The sequence below is a fragment of the Brassica rapa genome, chromosome A10, assembly GCF_000309985.2.
Source record: "Brassica rapa cultivar Chiifu-401-42 chromosome A10, CAAS_Brap_v3.01, whole genome shotgun sequence".
NCBI classification, from domain to species: Eukaryota; Viridiplantae; Streptophyta; class Magnoliopsida; order Brassicales; family Brassicaceae; genus Brassica; species Brassica rapa.
This window is the reverse complement of record NC_024804.2, coordinates 8582318-8605011: the sequence shown is the minus strand read 5'-3', so window position 1 is coordinate 8605011 and position 22694 is coordinate 8582318. Positions and strand designations below refer to the sequence as shown.

The 22694-nt window shown below is 32.0% G+C and overlaps 1 protein-coding gene across 1 annotated transcript; it reads right to left on the bottom strand.

Annotated features, from left to right (window-relative positions):
* Window positions 1–11132: 11132 nt before the first annotated feature.
* Window positions 11133–21223, bottom strand: LOC103832778 (muscle M-line assembly protein unc-89). The gene is made up of 3 exons (XM_009108864.3): window positions 12809–21223; window positions 12643–12710; window positions 11133–12551 (listed from the first exon to the last, which is right to left on the bottom strand). Exons 1-3 carry the CDS (start codon window positions 12969–12971, stop codon window positions 11301–11303), a joined length of 1482 nt encoding a protein of 493 aa, XP_009107112.1. The 5' UTR covers window positions 12972–21223; the 3' UTR covers window positions 11133–11300.
* Window positions 21224–22694: the final 1471 nt, after the last annotated feature.

Here is a 22694-nt window from a genome sequence, read left to right as displayed (position 1 = left end):
ACTTCTAAATATTTTTTAAATCGTTTTTACTAATAAATAATTTTTAAAAGTAATTTTTTCAAAATTATTTTTTGTTATCTCATTATATATATTTTTAATCTTTTATATATTTAAACACATGTCACAATATTAGAAGGAAAATTATTATCAAATAATCTTTTGCAATTATCTTTTGATTAGGATTTAAAAAAAAGGAAAATTACTATTAAATAACATATATAATAAGATTTTTAATAAAATTTATTTTTGTTAATATCTTAGTATATATTTTTAATTATGAGATAGATTAATACATGTCACAATCTTAAATATATAATTGCTATGTGTCGCGATCATGTTAGTTAGCAACTTTAAAGATTCAAGCTTTATATAATTAAGATATATCTTTTGATTAGGATTTTAAAAAACGAAAATTACTATTAAATAATATATATATAATAAGATTTTTAATAAAATTTGTTTTTGTTAATATCTTAGTATACATATTTTAATTATGAGATAGATTAACACATGTCACAATCTTAAATATATAATTGTTATGTGTCGCGATCATGTTAATTAGTAACTTTTAAGAACCAAGCTTTATATAATAAGATGATTTCTGGTATTCAATTTATTTATAAAACGTGTAAATGTTTTGTATATATCTTAGCAATACACAATAGTTTGTGTATAAATCAAAATAATAATTTTTTTAATACAAAATTGGTAAATTTGTATGGTACTATGGTCCATTAATGTATGTGTTTTGAGTTTTCCCCTATATGTTATATATAAAGTAACATGATTATCATATAAAAGAACAATTTTGCTATTCAAACAAGCAAGCTTCATGAGCTAGCCTTGCAGGAACCTTATCATCTGAGAAACTGAAGTTTGGAACTAGTGTTCGACCTGCCTTTGCGAGACAGTCTGCACAGACATTATCAGATTTAGGGATAAAACAAATAGAAAACGCTATGAATTCTGAGCTAAGAGAGTCAATCTCATCGAGTTCTGATCCAAGAGCTGGCCAATCCTTTGGATCTTGTATAAGGAGTACCAATTGTTGACAGTCTGACTTGAAGCACTCCTTGGTAGGGGTGGGCATAATAACTGATACCCGAACCCGACCCGAAGTAAATGGTTCGGTTCAGGTTCGGTTAGTGCCAAATACCCGATCGGTTTTTATCCTGGCCGTTTTCGGTTAACCGAACCCGATCGGTTATTACCCGATATCCGAACCTACCCGAACATAACCAAAACTAAATAACCCTAACATAGTCCTTACCTTTTATGATTTTATTTCCTTTCCCAAAATCTAGTCTAGCAATCTACTCCGTCGTTTAGAGTTCCCGAAATTAACGATTCCCAAATCCTTCATCTATTAAATTTAATTTCATAAATTGACAAACTGGAAACCCTTAATAATCTTCCCTCTTCTCCGTCTCACTCGGTGACATCGACATCGAGAAAACAATCTGAGGTTTTCTAATTTTTTTTATTGATTTTGTTTTGATTTTCTATGTATGATGATTAGAGGTATGATTTTGTTTGATTGTGTTGCTGCTTAGAATTTTTATTTACGATGATTAAAGCCTTAGAGTCTGATTCAGTTTTGAACACGTGCGTAAGATTCTGTTCAAGCTTGACTTGTTTCTTGTTTTGTATTTTAGTATTTTTCAGTTAATGGTTTTAAACTTGATGTACTTGTTTTGTTCAGTTTGTTGTGTGTAGAAAGAATCATTTGCACGACTGCTTTGTTTTACATGACTTATTTGTTTTCTTTGACTTATAAAATATTTTAGCGAGTGGAGTGTTTAATTTCTCTGTGATTTAATATTAACAGATGTGTTCATCATCATCTCTTTTTCAAGATAGCAGAGGCTTACATGGAGATGAAGATAGAAATGATTTCATGGCTCAAGATACTGATCATAGAGGGAAAAGGAAGCAATTTGATTTAAATGAAAATAATAGTGAAGCAGAAGCAAGTAAAGCCAAACGTGTACAATAGGGACTAGAAGACACAAGGTACAATAAGCAAGATACAAGGTCAGACGTGTGGAGTCATTTCAAAAGACTAGAAGACAATAGGGACAAATGCATCTGCAATTACTGTATGAAGCCTTTCGCATGTCCAACAAAATCTGGAACAACAAACTTGCGCAATCATCTTCAGAGTTGTAAGCAGTTTAAGGCATGGGAAGATGGTCAAAAACATGGGCAAAACCAACAAGCTATAAGTAAAGAAGGTGGTCTCAAGAGTGCCAAAGTTTCAGAGGCTGTTTTTTGGGAAACAACAAATAAATTGATTGTACTTTCAGAGTTGCCACTCTCTTTTTCAGAGAGTGTAGGATGGAAACACTTCTGTGATAAGGTAAGAAATTACCAAGAAAAAATCATAATGCATTTTATGATTCAATGTGTGATTAATATATATACTAGATTTTGACCCGCGCTTGAAAGCGCGGGTTCTTTTGTTATAACAAATTTTGATATATATTAGTATTTTGTTATTGTTTTATATTATTATATTACAAAGTCGAATTATATAAAAGAACTAATTTTTTAAAAAAATTATATAATTCATGAATTACTTTATTTGAAATTTTGTATACATCTTATGTAATTCTCTCGTACGCATGGGTATTTTACATGGACTCCAAAAACCAAACCAAAATCAACTCAAAAATACTGGTTCACGTCGGGTCCAGAGAAAAATACGTATTTTTTTTTGGAAATGCGGGTCTCTGTTAGCGTCTGAGACCTATCCGAAACCCGTTTGTGAGCAAAAGTACCCAAAATGTTTGTGTATATTAGTTATATTTGTGTATTTTGGATATGTTTTTGATATACATATATTTTAGAGTTTTTGGTTTGAATTTGCGGTTATAGTGATTTCGAGTAAAAATTCAAATTTTAAAAATAAATTTTTGGGCATTCAGATACAATTTTGGGTATTTTTTTGGTTCCTCGGTCAAATTTCGAGTACAATTTTAGGTTTTTTGAGTATTTTCTGATTTTTCAGGTATTTTGTTTAGATTTTGGATATTTTTCGTATTTTTCGTATTTTTATGTTTATCGAGTTTTATTTGAGTCCTAAATATCTGAACGGATCCATACCTGTTACGTACAAAAATAACATATATTTTATAGGTATTTGAATTATGGAGTCGAAACCATCCATATCCGAAAAAATCGATAACCCAAATAATTTTTTTTCTAAATACCTAATTAGGTCCAAAAACCCAAAACCTAGCAAAATTCATTGATTCGTTTTATAAAATTATGGGTGAAAAATACTTTTCAGGTTTGATCAATAATGTTTAATAGGACATAGCTCATTTATATTTCAAAAGTTGATTTCGTAAGAAAATTTTGATCTAATGGAGGAGGATGGTATATATGACAATGACTCCTACATATTGAAATTTCGATACTGTTTATATGTATATATGTTAAATTGAAGGAAGTTGATTTAAGTAAAATAACCATTTGAAACATTCCATATATGTTGTTATGATCTTACTAAAGTGGGTGAGATTTATTTAAATGTTAGAAGATATTATTTAGTTGTTATATAATAGGGGATAGTTATTAATATTTAGTTGTATACAATAGATTAGAGTAAAAAATAAATAGGTGCAACAACCTTGTATAAGTAGATTTTTTAGGACTCCTTCCCTTTTAATAGTATTGATGTGCTTTGTGTTTAGATGAACTTGGATGATCCTCAATCACGAAGGACAGTGACAAGAAAAATTGTGGAGATGTATAGTAAGAGAAAGGCTGCTCTTAAACAATGGTTCAAATCTAGCAAGCAAAGAGTGTCATTGACCACAGACATTTGGACAGCAAAAGTAACAGGTAATGTTTCTCAGTCACCAAAAACAATTTTTATATGTTTCTAATTTTTATTAATGGTTTTACAGGTTGTAACTATATGGTTATAACAGGCCATTACATCGATGTTTACTGGCGCTTAAAGAAATTGATCATCGGGTTCAAGTATGTCACGGATCACAAAGGTAAAACCATCTCATCTACTCTTTCAGAATGCCTAGCTGAGTGGGGAATAGATAAGGTTTTCTGTGTGACAGTCGACAATGCTACAGCCAACATCAATGGTTTGTTGCATTTTGAACATAGTTTCTCTTCTCTCTCGGATGAAGCATTGGTCATGAAAGGAGAGTTTATGCATATGAGGTGTGCTGGTCACATAAGTAATTTGATCGTGAAGGATGGATTAACTGAAGTAGATGAAAGTATTGCTGCAATTCGCAATGGTATTGCCTATGTTAGATCAGGGCCAATTAGGCAGCAGACTTTTGAAGTAAAGGTGGACTCTGGTAAGATGAAAAGGGGAAGCTTGCCACTAGATGTTCCTACTAGGTGGAACTCCACATACTTGATGATGCAAAGGGCACTGAAGTTTAAGGTTGCATTTGATAAGATGGGTTTTGAGGACAAACCGTACAATGATCATTTCATGGAGTTTGATAAAGGCAAAAAGAGAGTTGGACCTCCTACCATGGATGATAGAGAAGTTTCTCATTATTTTCTACAACTCCACCTTAGTAGTCTCAGCTTCTACAACTCTAAATGCCCACAAGTGTTATAGTGAGATAGTTAACATCACATCAAGTTTGAAGCTGCTTTGTAATAGCTATGATGCTCAGTTAAAGGTCAAAGCTGAAGAGATGAGTAAGAAGTTTGAGAAGTATTGGGATGGGGTGAAAAATATAAACAAGATGTTGATCGTGGCTAGTATCTTTGATCCTTCTAGAAAGATGAAGTTTACAAAGCTGTGTTTTGAGGAGCTTTAAGGGGAAGATACTGTAGAGGCTAAGCTGCTCCATGATTCAGTTCTGACCCTTATGAGTGACTTATTTTCTGAGTATAGTGAGAGGAGTAAGAAGGCCGAAGGGGACCATCTCCTTCTCAGTCTCAGTCTTATCAATCTTCACAGTCTTCTCAAGAACAGTCAGCACACATTGTTGAAGATGAAATCGGCTATAATAGAATAAAGAAAAGGTACAGCAATATGTTAAAGGAGATCAGAGTGAGAGACTTAAACGAGTTAGATGTTTATCTTAAAGCTGATGTTGAGGTACCTAACCTGATGTTGGGAACAGATTATGATGTGCTTTCTTGGTGGAAAGTCAACAGTGGCAAGTATCCAATTCTTTCACAGATTGCTCGAGATGTATTCGCTATGCAAGTTTCATTAGTTGTATCTGAAAGTGCATTCAGCACTGGTGGCAGAATAATAGAACCATATAGGAGTTGTTTGACTCACTACATGGTGGAGGTTTTGATGTGTACAGAGCAGTGGCTGAAACAAGACCTTAAACTGGAATCAAAGATTCTAACAAATGCTCAAATACTTGCAGAAGTTGAAGCAGAAGATAAGCTTCAGAGAGGTTTGTATATTTACTATTTTGTGCTTTGCTTTTCCTTGTTGTATAAGTTAACAACTTTTTTATTGTTTTAATAAAATATTGCAGAGTATGAACCTGCAACACATCAGGATGAATAGAAGAACAAAGAAAATTATTGCTTGGTTTTGAAGGTATTACAAAAGTTACATGAATTTGTTACTAATTTGTGCTTATTGTTCAGTTTTATAATTTGACAAATCTGTTTTTTTTTTCACTTACAGTGTGAAGGATACAAGGAAGCTTTTTGGTTTGTATCATCATTTATGCTTGGAAGTAGAACTTTTTTAGCTTGTTTTGGTTTGTTTGCTTAATCTAGGAATTTTTTGATGTTTTCACTATGTTTATGGACGTATTACTGTTGTTTTTTTTTTCATTTCATGTGTGTTTTAGACTATTTATATTATCAGGAATGATTTGAAGGAAAAACAAAATATGCATTTCAAATTTTTTTTTTTATGTATGGAATTCGGATATATCCGAAATTATCCGAACCCGAAGTGAAAATACCCGAACGGGTTTTATATCCCTTTACTGAAATACCCTAATATCCGAAATACCCGATCCGAACCCGAACGGGTACCCAAACGCCCACCCCTACTCCTTGGTAAGGCCATGCGTCTCGTCTCTTTCATTGCCCAGCTCAATCCTTCTGCTTTGGCGTGGAACAATGTTGTTGTACAATATAAAATAACTGTACTGCACCAGCCGAGAACACATCTTTCATAATATAACAATGAAATTACACAGTTTTGGTTGAGATGTTCTTAATCAGTTAAACTTATTTTAAAGAGTCAAAAGAGAATCTTTTTTGTTAAACCATGATTGTTTTTTTCGAACAACATTTTCATTGAAAAAATGGTCTAATTACCCTGCAATGGAGACATAAAGTGCATGTTTCGCAAGAGTATCAGCTAGAATGTTGATTGTGTGAGGTATGAAGATAAAAGAGATAGAAGAAAAACAACAAAATGGCTCATAAATGTCTTGGAGAATCCCCACAAGTTCCTTGATGAAGTCTTTCTTTTGGATGACTTTGGTTAGGGTGTGAGAGTCTGAGTTGTGGGGAAAGTTAGCAATGCCAAGTCCCGAGCTACCCTCAATCCATGTATAATAAGCTAGTGCTTTTTCCATGAGTGGTGAAACAACGAATTCCTCAAGTTTGTTGTCTTGAGATATAACAAGGTTTTTGTTGGTCAGAAAAGGCCCATTCCAACCCTGCAATCAATCCTGATTCATTCCAAGTCGCATCAGTACATACCATTTTCTTAAGAAGATATGTTTTTATGTGTGGTGTAACCATTTTAACGAGGCCATAGCTACGTAGCGACCGAGCGGGACGGACGTTCGGTCGCTGCGTAACGACCTGTTTCGAGCTTTCGTCGAACATCTCGATTCTTTCTTCCGTAAAGCTTTTTCGTAAGGAAGAATCTTTTTCGAAAAGTACTCTTCGGAGAAATTGTTATTTTCTTCCTCTGACGTTTTGAATGTTAAATTTGTCGTAACCGTTTTTGACCCTAACATAGTTACTTATTAAAATCGAGTTCTAGAATTGAATCTATAAACCATTAGCATCCTTGAACTGTAGTTTTGAATCTCTTGATTGATAAATCCCTAGATCTAGCTATTTCCATAATTGCTTACAAACTTTAATTAACCAATCGAACAACTGCGTTGTTCACCTTGCTTTCATTAATTTACTTCTTATTAAACTGTTTGCCTAACTTAACCTTTATTTCTATAGTTTATTGTGTGCATATGCTCCCTGTGGATTCGATCTCTAAGTACTACAATTGAACATCTTATTTGACAGAGTAAAATCACTCCTTCGCGTAATTTGAGTGATATAAGTTAGATAAGTGACCACTAATCTCTTTTAACAAATGGTTACACCACACATAAAAACATATCTTCTTAAGAAAATGCTACGTAGCGACCGAGCTCAAGCCAAAGCTCGGTCGCTACGTAGCGACCGGGCTCGAACCGAAGTTCGGTCGCTGTGTAGCGACTGAACTCTTCCGAACATCGACAGACATCAATCCATGCATTCTCGTTAAACCTTCGAATGCTATCTCCCGAAGACCGTAGCAAGCTCAGTTCATGTTTTCCGCTATCAAAATTCATTGATCAAACTTCGCGGATTAGAAACCGCGGAAAGTTCGTCCTTTATCAAAAAGATATCGTAGTAAACGTGTCGAGTCGGAAGACGGCCCAAAGGGACCTAAAACACGACTCGAGGCCCACCCTACGATTTCTTAACCAAAAGCCCGTAAACCGCAGCACGGTTTACGCTTGGCCCACAAGGAAGGATAAATGTCAAGTTTTCGCAGATAAATACGGAAGTTTTGAAGATAATTGTGAAGATCGGGAAAATGGAATATCTCCATTTTTATGCTATGACGGCTTAAGGGCAGAAGAGTAAAAGCGTAAACCGACCTTGGAGCTAGTATATAAGGAGTCCTAGGCGAGGAGCATGAGGAGAGAACTTTTTCAGAGCAAACTTAGCACTTAGAGCAATTTAGGCAATTTTCCGTTTTTGTTATTTCGAGCTGCGACTCAATTAGGTTTAGCCGTCTTAGGGTTACTAGAACTAGGAATATCGCCGACAGCTCTCGAGCCCAGGCTTATACCTTGTTGTAAACGCTCATACGCAAATTCGGAATAAGATCTTCTTTGCTCTCTTTTTCTCGATTTATTATACTTTGTCATTGTTATTCTCGTGTTCTGATTGCTTGACGTGTGGTAATTAGCAGATATCCGGGTCCTCTGGGAAATTAGGATTTTCCTAGTTTCCTTATTTAAACGGAAATCGACAGTGTGAATTTCGGTTCCCACAAACTAATCCATCTCTCACATGCAATTACTAATCAGATGTCTAAGTCTTTGTTCCAGCTTTCGCATGTGAACAAGGAGTGAGCGTCAATCGATGCTATGGCCTGAGTGTCGATCGATGCTTCCTCAGACAAGCATTAACCCCCTAATCGATTATGTTCAACTAGATTCCTAGACCAACTATCATATGCGCCTAGGTATCTAATCCAGCAGAGTTCGGGTTCCGTTAATTGACTGCACTTTTTGCATGTCAATTGTCATATGATTCTAGGTTCAAGCAATCAATCATACTGTCGTGCTTTCTAACTACTCCAGATCCTAGTATTACAAATCATCCTGGTATAGAGATCTATAGATATTCTAGCAATCCTAATTGATTATCAGTTTGACATTAAGCTCATGAAATCCCTAAACCTAACAAGATGACTACTCAGACATAGAATCAATAACACAAATCATAGTCTGAATAATATAATAGATAAATAAATCAATGATAAAACCAATGGAGTTTCATTAAATCTCTGAATGAAAATTGATCTTCTCTCCAAACCTAATAGAAAACAATAGAATAGGATAATAGAAAGCTTGTAGCCGTCAACAATGGATTAAAAATAAATAAATAGGGTTTCTGGTCGTCCATGTGTATTTTGGTAACTTTGTGTGGCTTATGGGCTTATGTTGGTCTTAAAATATGCTTGGCGCGCGTTCTGGCATTACCGTCGATCGACACCAAGGGTGCACCGTCGATCGACAGTCCTTCATTTCCTCGACAGCTTCGTCTCACGAGACAGACTGACAACTCTTCATTAAAACAAGCATAACTTCTGCTATATGATGCTGATTAACCTCAAACCCGCGGAATTGGAAAGCTAACTAAAATATCTATCTTTTGTCAAAAGATGGGCTCAATCTAACGGTAGAAAGGTCTCCATCCATAGATAAATATCTGATGCGTATGTGCAGCTCTGCACTCAAAAGGTTCCAAAAGACACCAAAATCATCACTTTCCTCCAAATCGTCTTTGAACCTGTAAACACTCTAAATAGACTCTATATCGTAGTAAATCTATCTTAAAACACCTATATACCATTGCTAATAATGAGTAAAATCCATGGTATATCATTAACCAACTGATAATTTGAATTCAGTGATTTCTGTATATCATTAACCAGCTGATAATTTGAATTTAGTGATTTCTGATCATTATAAATAAACCCGTTAAGTACCAAACATGTTACACTATTTCAAATATCGCCTAAGAAAATAGTATTCGTTTTGATATGGGATATTGGCCATGTTATTTTGTGTGTCACGACTTACGACTTTAACCTTATACGATCAAATGTTGTTCGTTTAGTTATCACAAGTTTCTGCGACCAACGACCTTATTTGTTTTGTTGTTGCTGATTCCTGTGATTTGTGATTCTATTTTTTAAGAAAATTATTCGCTATTTTCAGCAATTGAAATTGCGACTTGCAACTGGTTGCGGACCAGTTGTGCGACAACAAAATGAACAACAATCTGTGACTTGTGATATGCAACTTGATCGCGCGACAACCAAACAGGCAACAACCTGCGACATGCGACTGGTAGCAAGTCGCAGATTGAGGTCGCATGTCACAACAACACGTAAACGGAAAAAAAAAGCTATTATGGCTCTTATAAATTAAGGATTTGTAATGTTCGCTTACTCTTTATGTTTTAAAATGATACATGTTTTAGATTATTCAGAAGAAGTAATAAAACATAATCCCTTTGTTTCCAAGTAATGCATGTTATTGAATTTTCACACATATTAAATCTTAGTTATAAATGCATTTTTGTGATTATCTATTTTCAGTAATTCTAAGCAAATAAGAATTCAAAAATGTTATTAATGTTTTTGAATTTTACAATATATCATTATAAGTTTACAAAACCTGCATTAAACACACAAAAATATATTTTTGAAATTCTTTTTTCTCTAAAATGTACATCTTTATAAAAACGCATAATTGTAGCTATAAATGCATAATTGTTTGATTATCTATTTTCAATAAATCTAAACCAATAAAAGTAAATAAATGTAAATATTATTTTTTGAATTTTACAACTAGTTATTATTAGTTTTATTAAAATACACTAAAAATATAAAATATATCTTTTTGAAATAATAAATTTAAAATTTTATCTTTTGAAATGATTTTTTTTTTCTAAAACATGTATCTTGATGAAACTGAGAGAGTATCTTTTAACTTTCATTTCTTCTTTCTAGAGAAATATACTGATTCAATTTTGTAAAAAAAAAATATATAAATGATTAATGGCCTCAGTGAATTACAAAATTAATACAAATGGTCCAAATAAAGGTTTTGTCTTAGTGAATTTAGAAGCTGTTATTCAATTAGTGATTAAATGATTTAAAATCAGTTATTAATATTTTGTAATCTATCAAATTTTGAAATAGTTTAAGTTGATGGATTTTAAAATCTCTGCAGTATATATGGGATTTAGAGTTCAATCATTTATTCATGAGACTCCATAAGAAATTATTTGAAATCAATCCAAAATACAAAAAAAAATATTCTTAAAAGTTGTTACACTGAATTTTAAAAAATGAATTTAAATCATTCATTGAATAAAAGTAGATTTTTAAATAGAATTTATAATCATTATTCCAATAATAATAAATTGTGTTTAGATTAAAATACATGATTGAATAACACCAATTAAAACCATCTCTAATGGTTCGTTCTATTTTTCCAAAATAGAGTAATTCTTAATAGCATTGGATTCTACTCCAAAATGTTCTATTTTAGAGTGAACACTAGAACGATGAACAAAAAAATAAATAAATTATTCTATTTATAGTGTAAATCTATTTTTATTCTATTATAAAGTGAAAATAAAATAGTAATAAAATATTTTTACTCCAAACTTTAATTTATAATGAAAAATAGAGTGGGTGCTAGTTACGGGCGAATCATATAAGAAACAGATAATCCTTATAAGCCCATACATTTAAAGTTTTAAACCACCGAATAACTAAGTCTTTTCTCCGATGTCGTTTAGCTTCGTCTCCGCTGAATATTCAATTCAGACACCGTTTCTCGCACGAGCGCTTCAACAATATCCCGCTCAAACTCTGCGACGATCTCTTCTCCTTCTTCTTCGAGCTTCTCTGTCTCTAGAAGACTATCAATATCCACTGCAGCAATCTCTCGGATATTCCAACAACGCTTATTGCTAACGACGGAACAGAGCTTGCCTTTTTCCTCCGATCCATGATAGTTCCTCGCTGCAGCTTCTGGACCAATCTCCTCAGTTTCATTCGCTTTTATTCCAGCTTCTTCGTTTATATCTTGAGAAGGTACACGATGTACGTGTTTCTGAGGAGGTTTTGTGACAAAGATGTTGTTGTCAACATCACTTGACTTTAGTATTTTCTTGAACTTCTTCTTGTGTAAGGGATTGGTAGCTTTAGAGCCTGTTGTAGATTCAGACAAGAAAGCCTTGTTTCGAGTATCTGGTGTCTGAGAAGGTTTTAAGGGACGTTGAGTGAACCTTGTTTCGCTCTTTGCCTTCTTGCATTGTTTGATGGGTCTTAGCTCCTTCTGTGTTACTCTCTTCTTGCTATGTTTCTCTCCAGGGGGTTCTGACACGGGAACAAGGATCACCTTCGTTTTCTTTGGCTCCGGCTTTGGCTTTGGCTTATGTGTGGTTTGTTCTGGTCTGAAAGAAGATGAGGTGCTTGGTTTGTTTTCTTTATTTGAAAACCTGGTTCTTGGTGAGCAAGAAATTGACGTGTCTCTTCGAAGCTCGTTAATGTCTTGTAATGGTCTTGCTTCTTTGTTCTTCACCGAGTTTGTAATATCCATACCCACGACTCTTCTGGTGACGATTCTCTCTTTGATTTGTTTCAGAATCTGCCTTGGACTCTGAATCTCCTCTTGATCTTGCTGTTTCATTAGTTTCAGCCTTGAACAGCTAAACTCTTCACGCTTGCTCTCTTTGTTCAGCTGGAGAGAGAGGCGATGGATGTCGAAATCAGATTTTCGAGCAGAGGAGACTCTGGGACTCTCCGGTAAAGATCTGGTCCCACCTAGGCGTGTGCCTTTCTTGGAAAGTGTGTGGCTTGTGAGACGACTTGGGAGTGACTTGTTAAGGTCTGTTTTCTCAGGAAGAAGATCAAGACCCATTAGTCTAGCCACCAAGCTTGGTGTTTTGCTGCCTGGTGAGTTGCACATTTCAGATGAAGTATCGGTCGCAATGAGTCTTGAACTCCTTGTCCCTGTCTCTATTCTCACTCGTATGCTTACCTGCAATTTTCAAGATCCTAATCAGATACATTAGCTCTATAAAGACTAATTACTAAAGTTAAATCCATTTTTTTTTAAATGTTTGACTTACAGGAATGTTCAAACTTTGTTTCTCCTTGTAGACTGTTAATGGTGGAGACTCTTCTATTAACTTCAAGCCTACAAATTTCACAACAATAACAACTACTTTCTTTAGTATCTTCTGCTCTAATCATCTCCCAAGTGAACTTATGTTTTGAGAGAGAAGGAGCAAATACCTTTTGACCTGGAAGGAGAATCAATGGTGAGATTATGATGAGAAGGGAAGTAGAGATGTTGGAAATCAAACAAGTGATAAAAAGCAGCCATGCATCCATTTGCTTTTCTCTTTGACTTAGTGGAAAAGATTGCTCCACCGCCTTGGCCGCAGTTTCGTCCCATTTGCAGTAAAGAAAAAGCTTACTACAACCTTCAAAGCTTTAACCTTATTTCACCTCCTTCAACGCAGTGAAAAGTGACTGTCAGATAAAAGTTTACAAAAGAATCAAGAGCTCTGCCTGAGCAAAGAGTGGTTTTTGTATTTGTGCAAGCCTACCTCTTCCTTCTCTCTCTCTCTCTCTTACATTGGGAATCGGATAGAAGAAGGTGGTGAAGAATATTTAATGTGACAGAAATGTTAGTATTTCAAATAGTTACTGATAATGAAGCTGTAGATAGTTAGGAGTCTAGTGTATTTATTAGATAACGATGGCCACGCATCTCTCTATGAACAGACAGCTTGAGTGTTTACAATATCATTATCCTTCCACATTTCATATATCTCTCTCTTATAATTTTTGAACTTAAAATCTTTTTGACAAAAAAATGAATAAATAAATATTTTTAATTATTCTTTGGGATTTTCAAACTCGTGAACCCTTTTTCTTTCTTAACATTGTATATTGGAGAATTTTTGTTGGGCATACGTAACAGAATATTCTCACTATATGTAAGCAGTTTGTTTCGCGGTACCAAGATATAGATAGTTAGGTTAATGTACAATACATCACCACTATTTTTCAACTATTGTAGAGCTTCGATGACTTTGTAATTTCTAGTCTCTGTCTTTTTTTATTATCCATATTTTGAGTGTTTTGGGTTGATCCTTTTGTTTTCTTTGGAACACAAGTTCTATTACTCTTAAAAAAAAAAAAGTTCTATTACTCTTTAATATTCATACCAGAAAAGGTTCTCTTACACATACTTAGATATAATAAGTGTTTTAGCCTTTTAGGCTCTTTTGCTAGGTGTATATAAAAATCAAAATGATATCAGTTCGTCCACTGTACTATTGAACTATTAATGATCGAATTGAGAGCGTTGACAATAATCAAAGCTGTGTCTAAATCATATTTAACCTTTGAATCTAGTTTCCACGCTTTTAGAAATATTAAACAAATATTTTTAGAAAAGAAATCACAATCTTAATTCATGTGTGATTCACCTAAACAAAGAATTCACAGGGTTAAATGGGAGAAAATGTATGCACCTCAAAAGAAAGGAGGGATTGGTTTACGCATGATCCATGAATTTAACTTAGCTTTTTTAGCGAAGCAGCTTTGGCGTCTTGTTCAACTTCCAGATTCGTTAGTGGCAAGAAATCTTCGGGAAAGATATTACCGTCTGAGTTCGTCTTTACGAATTGGCGCACTGGATACTCCATCTTATGTGTGGACGAGTATTATAACCGCGAGGAAGCTATTACTTTTGAGTATTATGAGCAAAGTACATTCATGATGTGAAATTAATGTATGGCAGGATCCATGGATTCCCTCAACGCCAGCAAGGCCAGCTCGACCCCGAGCTCCAGTAGTACATCCAAAGATGACCGTCAGCAGTTTATTAATTTTGAATCAAAGGAGTGGGATGCTCAATTATTGGAACAGTATGTAGATCAGGAGGACATATAATTGATTCAGAGTTTGGCCATAAGTCATACCCATCGACGAGATACATTTTGCTGGAGCTACACCAAAAATAGTCAATTTACAGTCAAGTCTGGACATTGGGTTGCTACAAATTTGATGAAAGCTGAGTAGGAAATAGAAGTTCTGCAACCCAGTTTGACCAAACTTCAAGCATTTGCTTGGGAAGTTAATGCACCACAAAAGATTTTTCATCTTATATGGCAATTAATCTCAGGACAGGTAGCAGTAACAAGGAATCTGGTACGCCATAATATGTGATGCGATAACTACTGTCCAAAATGTGGAGAGCCGGAAGAAACTGTCACTCATGCGATCTTCGAATGCCCACCGACTTTTCAAGCATGGGTATTATCATCAACACCGTCAAGCTCTCAGAATTTTCCTATATCGAGTATATACGCCAATATGGACTATCTCTTTTGGAGGAAGAATAGTATTATGAAGCGAGAAGATGACAGAGATCCTTATCCTTCGATAATCTGGTATATTTGGAAGGCTAGGAATGATAAGCTATTTAGAAGTATAGATAGAGACCCTTTGGAACTTGTCAAGTATGTAGAGAGTGAATGTCAAGCTTGGTATAATGCAAAGGATACCATACATGTTCTTCCATAGGCACAGACTGTTGAAGAAGCACAAGCCTTATACTTAGGTAATATTTGTATGGTGGATGGTTCATGGACCTCCATAGCTCAATTTAGTGGATTTGGATTGGTTTGGAAAGATAGCATGGGGAAGATTCAAGTTATGGGGACACGAAACATGAGGAGGCGTGAGACAGCATTAGACTCGGAACTGGAAGCGTTAAAATGGGCGATGGAGAGCATGATACAACATTCGACCTTTCAGAGATTTGGAACAGACTGCAAGGACATGATTGCAATGATAACGGACCCACAAGCTTGGCCAAACTTCTCAACTGAGCTGGAGGTCATTCAAACTCTTCAGCTGTGTTTTTCGGACTTTAAGATCAGCTATTTCCCAAGGACGCAAAATGAGATTGCTGATTCGCTAGCTAGGAATGCCTGTTCTTTTCATAGATCTCTTTGTTTTATTGGTTGTTATATTCCGGTCTGGTTATCCAGACCACCTCAAATTTGAGTAATAGAATAACCGTTTGTTGCCAAAAAAACAAATTCATGTGTGATTTTTTATAAAAATGGACCTATTACTAGAAAGTCCTTTTAGATTTAATCTTTAATCTTATCAGTATCATAAGTCTAAATAACTCACTTTCTAGATTATAGAAACTAAATAACTATCAATCATTTTCAAGCAAACAAACGTGATTTGGAAACCATGTTATCAATTTTTACTTCCATATCCTGTACCATCGTGTTTGAAAGAAACTGCAAGGAGCAGAAATATTTCTCGAGACTTCTACACCTAATCAAGTACATTTTTAAAACTAAATTGATTTCACATTGATTTGTGTTTTGTATATAGTTCATTTACAAAATATAATTAAATGTTTAATTAAATTCTTTATAAAATTTACACATGAAGCTTTAAGTTTAGTTTTTGTTAACTTTCTTATTTTGTGAAATGTTTGATTATCTTTGGAGATGATAATATTTTAATATTTTCCAAATTATATTTCTATTTATTTAATCAATAATGAAATACTAATCCAACAAACAAATATATATATATATAAGAAGAAATAAACATGTGAAAGTTTGAAACAATCTATTTGATGGAGAACAAGTATAATCTAATATTATTATGTTTGAACAACCTTAATATACTCGACAGTATAAATTTATGAAGCTAAAAGTTTAATTTTTTTAATAACTTGTGAAAATTTGAAACAACCAATTCAATATAAAATATGGTAAAATTATTATGTTTTAAAAGTGATGACACACCTCATATATATATATATATATATATATATATTATAATATATACCAATTAAGAAATGAAAACAAAATGTTCATATAAAAATAACTGAAAACAAACATCCGCGCAGTTGCGCGGGTCGAGATCTATTACATTAGTTATAAAATTTGTATGAAAATAAATTGATTTTTCAACTTATTTCAAATTTGTAACATATAACCAATAAAATTTTAAAATATAAAGAAAATAATACGAAAAAATCAATTTAATTTATCTGATACATACATTAATGATGGGATTTAGTTTCTATACACTTCATTTAACAATTTTGTAAAACCAATCATTGTTAATGGCTCATTAGTTCAAAACCTATTAATAACAAAACGTGTCTTGGCAACGTGCTAACAACCACATCTATCTATGTTTTCTTTTTTTATATGTCGGTGAATCCCTTTGCTATCTCTCTATATTTTTCGATGAAGTCGATGTTAATCAATACACGAAACAACCATGAAATCCGTTAATTATCTAATCACTAATTATTATAAAGTCAATATTGGGCTTTACTTTTCCAGCAACTTTTCAATAGGAAGGTTACATTGTGTCCGAAATACATGAATTTTTGTGCATGATGCATGTATTTTACCATCCTGAAAAAATTTGAAAGCGTATTAGAAACCATAATTATGAAAAGCATACAAAAATTAAATGGCTGTAGAACTTACTGCTTCATAAAGACTATTTCAAGTGTCTCGTCAGGGGTACGGGGGTTTTGTTTCGGGGAGTGAGTGAGTTTAACTTGCACACGCCATCCGTTTTTGTAAGGTTTAGTCTTGTAAAGTAATGTAAAACTTTTATTTGTTGACATGATGGTTTGTCTTTGCTATAAAAAGTGATATTGAAAGGCTTTGGAAATAAAACTATACTAGGTGATAACCCGCATCCTGCACGGAGTGAGTAGATTTAAAGATATTATCACTTTGAATTTGTAGATATTATAAAATTAAAAGTCATAGAAAAATACTATATGTTATAAAGTATTGCTTCCACAATCGAACAATACTCACCATCACTCTCCATATACTCTTAAAGGGTTTCAAGTCGGCAACGGAGTTAAAACAATTTTTGTGATTGCTAGAATGTAAAGCTAAAAGTGTTTTGAGAAGGAGACAATGGTGAGGAGATGTAGAATAACACGTCTAGTATTCATATATGAAAGGCGCCTAGATATAGGATCTGCACGATATCATTAATTACGAAACGATATTTCAGTATTCAAAATAAGGCGCAAATATATTACTTGACATGTTACATAGCAGTATATGTTTGCTAAAGTAAAATAGGAATGCTACATTCGATCTGGTCACACCAATTAAGAGTAAGAATCAAATATGGACTATTACATATTTGTTTTCAATTTGTCATGATGATATCGTATCAATCAGCAAAGAAAACATATCTGTCAAGGGCCATATATAGAAAGCTCCTCTTTTCACGTCCACCATGTTTTGTCACGTAATTCTTGGTGATTGGCAATAATTTATTTCATCCGTGATCGACAATTCACATTTGATTCAGGAATTATGGCAAATAACGTATCAACGTATTTAAGTAGCGTGCCTTTGATGCTCAGTATTGACACAAAACTATAATAAAACGATCTCTAATGGTATATTGCATTTATAATTATGGAAATGATAAATCATGGTTAACGTGTACGAACATTTGAAATTGTAATCGACCTCTGGAAAAATATATTGGACGTATTAAAAATGTGGACGTATTAAAAAAGTTCTTGAACTTTCTCATATAAAACTTCTTAAATTAGTCATATAAAAATGTGATTTTGGCATTAAGAAATTTCTATTGCATTTATATATATGCAGTCAAAATTGTTTCAAAAAATAAAATATATATATATGTGGGCTAACTATATAGAAAATGCTATATGATGCATGATAATGAAATAAACTATGAAGAATCTCTGTGTATTCCGTAATGAAATAGTTGTGTATATTCTCAGCGAAGTTAAAGCTGCTTACGTTTAAACAATGAAAGCGTATGTAGTTTCCATGTAGGTATGCATTTTGTTAGTCAACGTTTAAGCATTAAATGTTAGGGTGGTAAGGTTATTTATTTTGTTAGTCACGAATCTTATAGTATATCTCGTTTTTGTAATGTAATGAGCAATGACAAATATCGTAATTAATCTAGTTAACTAAGGGTTCTTGCATATATCATGTGAGAGAACTTGTGGACCTGCCACGTAAAAAATGACATTGTTGAACTAAACACATGAAGTAAATGTTAGTTCTCTAGAATGCTCCTCAAATAATAATAAGGGGATAATGGCAAACTAAACTCCTTGGGCAATGTAATATTTGCTAACCACGTGAATTAAATTGCACAATATATTGGGTGTATTAAATATTATGGTTAGCAAAATTTTAGTCAATAGTTTGGATTCTAATGATTCACAATATTCGATATAGATATTTGGAGAATTAATTATTTGGTGTAATTGGACAAAAAAATTGGATATTTATTTTACATTTAATCCTTAGAATTATTCTAGATTGGAGAGCAAGTGAACGCAGAAAGAATTATTCTATTCAAACAAATTAGGTGTTTCAGTTTCTATATCTTATAGCGATATCAAATATTTCTCATTGATTACATATGATAGACTTATAAAGATATTATTGTTCTGATTTTGAATTTATTTATTTATTTTTGTTAAAAAGGTAGAACAATCAAATTGAGGCTAATAATAACAAAACAAATAATAAATTGATCTTTGAGGATAATAATAACAAAACAAATAATTTTGTTTGATTATAAAAGGTAGATAATTTAGTAAATAGTAAATTGATTTTTGGTAAATAGTAATGAAATTAATACAAACTTATGAACATACTAAATCAATAATTGGTTTGAATTTTAGTTAAATAAAAAAAAACGTAAACCTCCATTTTTTAATTTGTCATGTTTGTCTATCTATATTAATAAAATAAAAACTAATGGTAATTCTTCATTGCTTTGTATACATATGGATTAGCTATAGGTAAGAAGAACAAATATATTTTTATAGGTTATATTAAAAGAAAACTGGAGGTTATATAGTTAAGTGATGCCATAATATTACCGATTGTTTTTCATTGTTTCCGTTTTTGTTGGTTAAATTAAAATTAGAAAAATGCATTTATTAATCGGAAAAGACAATATTAATTTAGGGAAAGACTATTTATAACCTCAGTAGCATTATAGTGTAAATAACTTTCAAAACTAAAGGGTAATTTAAATTTGTACTCTCCTTTTAATAGATTAGATGTAGTAAAAGAAGAAGATAACTTTCATTTTTCTAACTGCTAATCTTTTTATGATTAGAAAAATGGCAATTTTGAGAATTCTGCTTTACAAAAAGTTTAATAGAGGAAATTTAAGTTTGTATTTATATATGTAAAAAAAATTAGATATATCATGAGAGAATGATTCTTAACCAACGTTTAAACAATTTTAATTAAGAACTAGAGCTCGACCCCCGCCCGATCTTCAAAATTTTATATAAATATTTATTTCTTATGATTAATGTTATATATTTTAATATTTACTATATAACTAATTGTAAACCGGATCACTCGGGGAGACCAGCCGGATAAAGACTTACTCTTTAATCGGTTTGAAATTGTGTTAATAACATGATTCGAGATAACCCAAAAAAATCGACCAAATATGGTCATCCGATTCAATATTAAAATCTAGTTTTCTCAAATCTAGTTTCAAAAAAAAAATCAAATTAAAAAATGATTTAAAAAAACTAGTTTTAAAATATTTTATATGATTTTAAAATTCTAACAATGAAATAAAGTTTTTAAAAACTAACTATATAGTTATATATATTATCATATTAAAAATAAAATTAAATATATTAAAACTCTGTTGGAGCGGTTCGATCATTGACCCTATAATTACACCGAGTCAATATCCGATTTAGTTTTCATAAGATTGAATGGAAGGAAAATAAAGGAAATGGAAATTGATCCTCAAATTCTGTTTAGATTAGTTTTATTATATCATCTTTGAACATAAATATTACTAGATTTTGACCTGCGCGGACGCGCGAATATATTTTTAAAAAAAATATGATGGTATTTGTTTTTTATGTCACTATTTAGGGTTGGGCCAAAACTCGAATTCAAAGAATCGAACCGATCCTAATCCAAATAAGTAGTACCAAATCCGAATCGAAATTTATTAAATATCTGAATTATTCAAATTTTGGCATTTGAAGAACTGAAACCTAATCCGATCCGAACCGAAGTATTTTTGGTATCTCAAATAGATTTATATACTTATATATATATATATATATATTAACTATTTTAATATTTAATATATATATAAAAACATCCCGAATATATATGATACTTTTAATTTCGTTTAAATACTTGAAAATATATACAAATAATCAAACGTAAATATCTAAAATAGTTAAAATATACTCAAAACTCCAAAAATAGTTAATTAATTATTAATTCTCTATCCAAATATTTAAACCAAACCTCTTTAAATTGGTTATCCAAATCCGAACCGAATCATCAAAAATCTGAACCGAACACGAAGTCCCAAACATACCTGGAAACGAACCCGAACGCGTACCCCTAATCATTATTATATATCTTATATGAGTCATCATAGGTTACAAAAATATGTGTTATCATATAATTAATCGTATTTTATGCGTACCATCAAATAAATTTTCTTATAATTAATAATATTTTAATCGTACAGTTCTATAAATAATCACATATATTATATTTTTGAATTTTTAATATGAAATATAAATACCATAATTTAAGTTGGTGTTTGAAATTGGGCTTAGTATTGTATTTTTCTTAAATATATTGAAAACATTTTTATAATGGTTATCGGTAAATATGTTAGTAAAATTCAAATTTTGAATATATGTATATTTTTTATATAAATCAGTTTTAAATTATTATTTTGATTTGAATATGTATATCAAGTAACATAAATTTATTACTTTTTAATATAATCTAATGGACTTCTAATTTTTTAATAACATAAGCTCATTGCTTTTTTTTCTAACTTACTACTATACATGTTTCCAAACAACACTATTTTTTTTAATTGCTATCTATGTTGCGAAACAAAAGTTTAAAGTACTTATACTTTAATAAGATAGATATCAACTTTGAAACCGCGAACTATATGCCACTTGGGGATTGCCACAATTCAAATAATCAAATATTCTTTCTAATATATCATGTTGTATAAACCCTTCACAATAATGTTTTAGGAGTTTGCAGGTATTAAGATTTTTTGTTTTATGTATATGAAAGTGAATGAGTATTAGACATTGATTAATCTTGAAAAATTAAAATGACACATTTATAATAAAAAGTGTGGTGCAGAAGTCAGAGAATATCTATGTTATTAGAGTAAAAATACTTTAAGCTTTTGTTTGCCAACATAGATATCAGTTAAAAAGATATAGCGATGTTTGGAAACATAGATAACAGTAAATTAGGAAAAAAATAATGGGCTTATGCTATTAAAAAAATTAGAAGTCCATTACATTATATTAAAATTATTGGGCTTATGTTACTTGATATACATATTCAAATCAAAATAAGAATTTAAAATTGGTTTATATAAATTTATTCAAAAACATACATATATTCAAAATTTGATTTTTACTAACATATTTTTCAATAAGAATTTTTTTAAAGAAAATCTGATTAATTATGCTATTCCAACATGAGAAATATTACAAATTCTACAGTCGGCAATTTCACCATCATATGAGAATGCACGCCTGACTGCATCATATGAAAATGCATGTCTGACTGCATCACTTCGAGCCGCCCTATGAGATCCATGTTCGATGATACGCATTGCATCATGATGAAGACCTCTCGTAACTTTTTTTCTCCATAATCTTCATAACTTGCATTTTCTGGGATTTGAACCCCAAACCTCCTCTTGTAGAAACATTAATGAACTTTTAGTCAAACCAATGGACTAAGAGGGCTTCCACAAATTTTCCAATAACCATTATTAAAAAAATTTTAATATATATAAGAAAAATACAATATAAAGCTCAATTTCAAACACCAAATTAAATTATGGTTTTTATATTTCACATTAAAATTTAAAAATATATGTGATTATTTATATGATTGTACGTATAAAATATTATTAATTATAAGATTACTTATTTGATGGTACATAAAAAATACGATTAATTATATGATAACACATATTTTTGTAACCTATGATGATACATATAGGATCTATAATAGTGATTAAGGATGGACGTTCGGGTTCAATT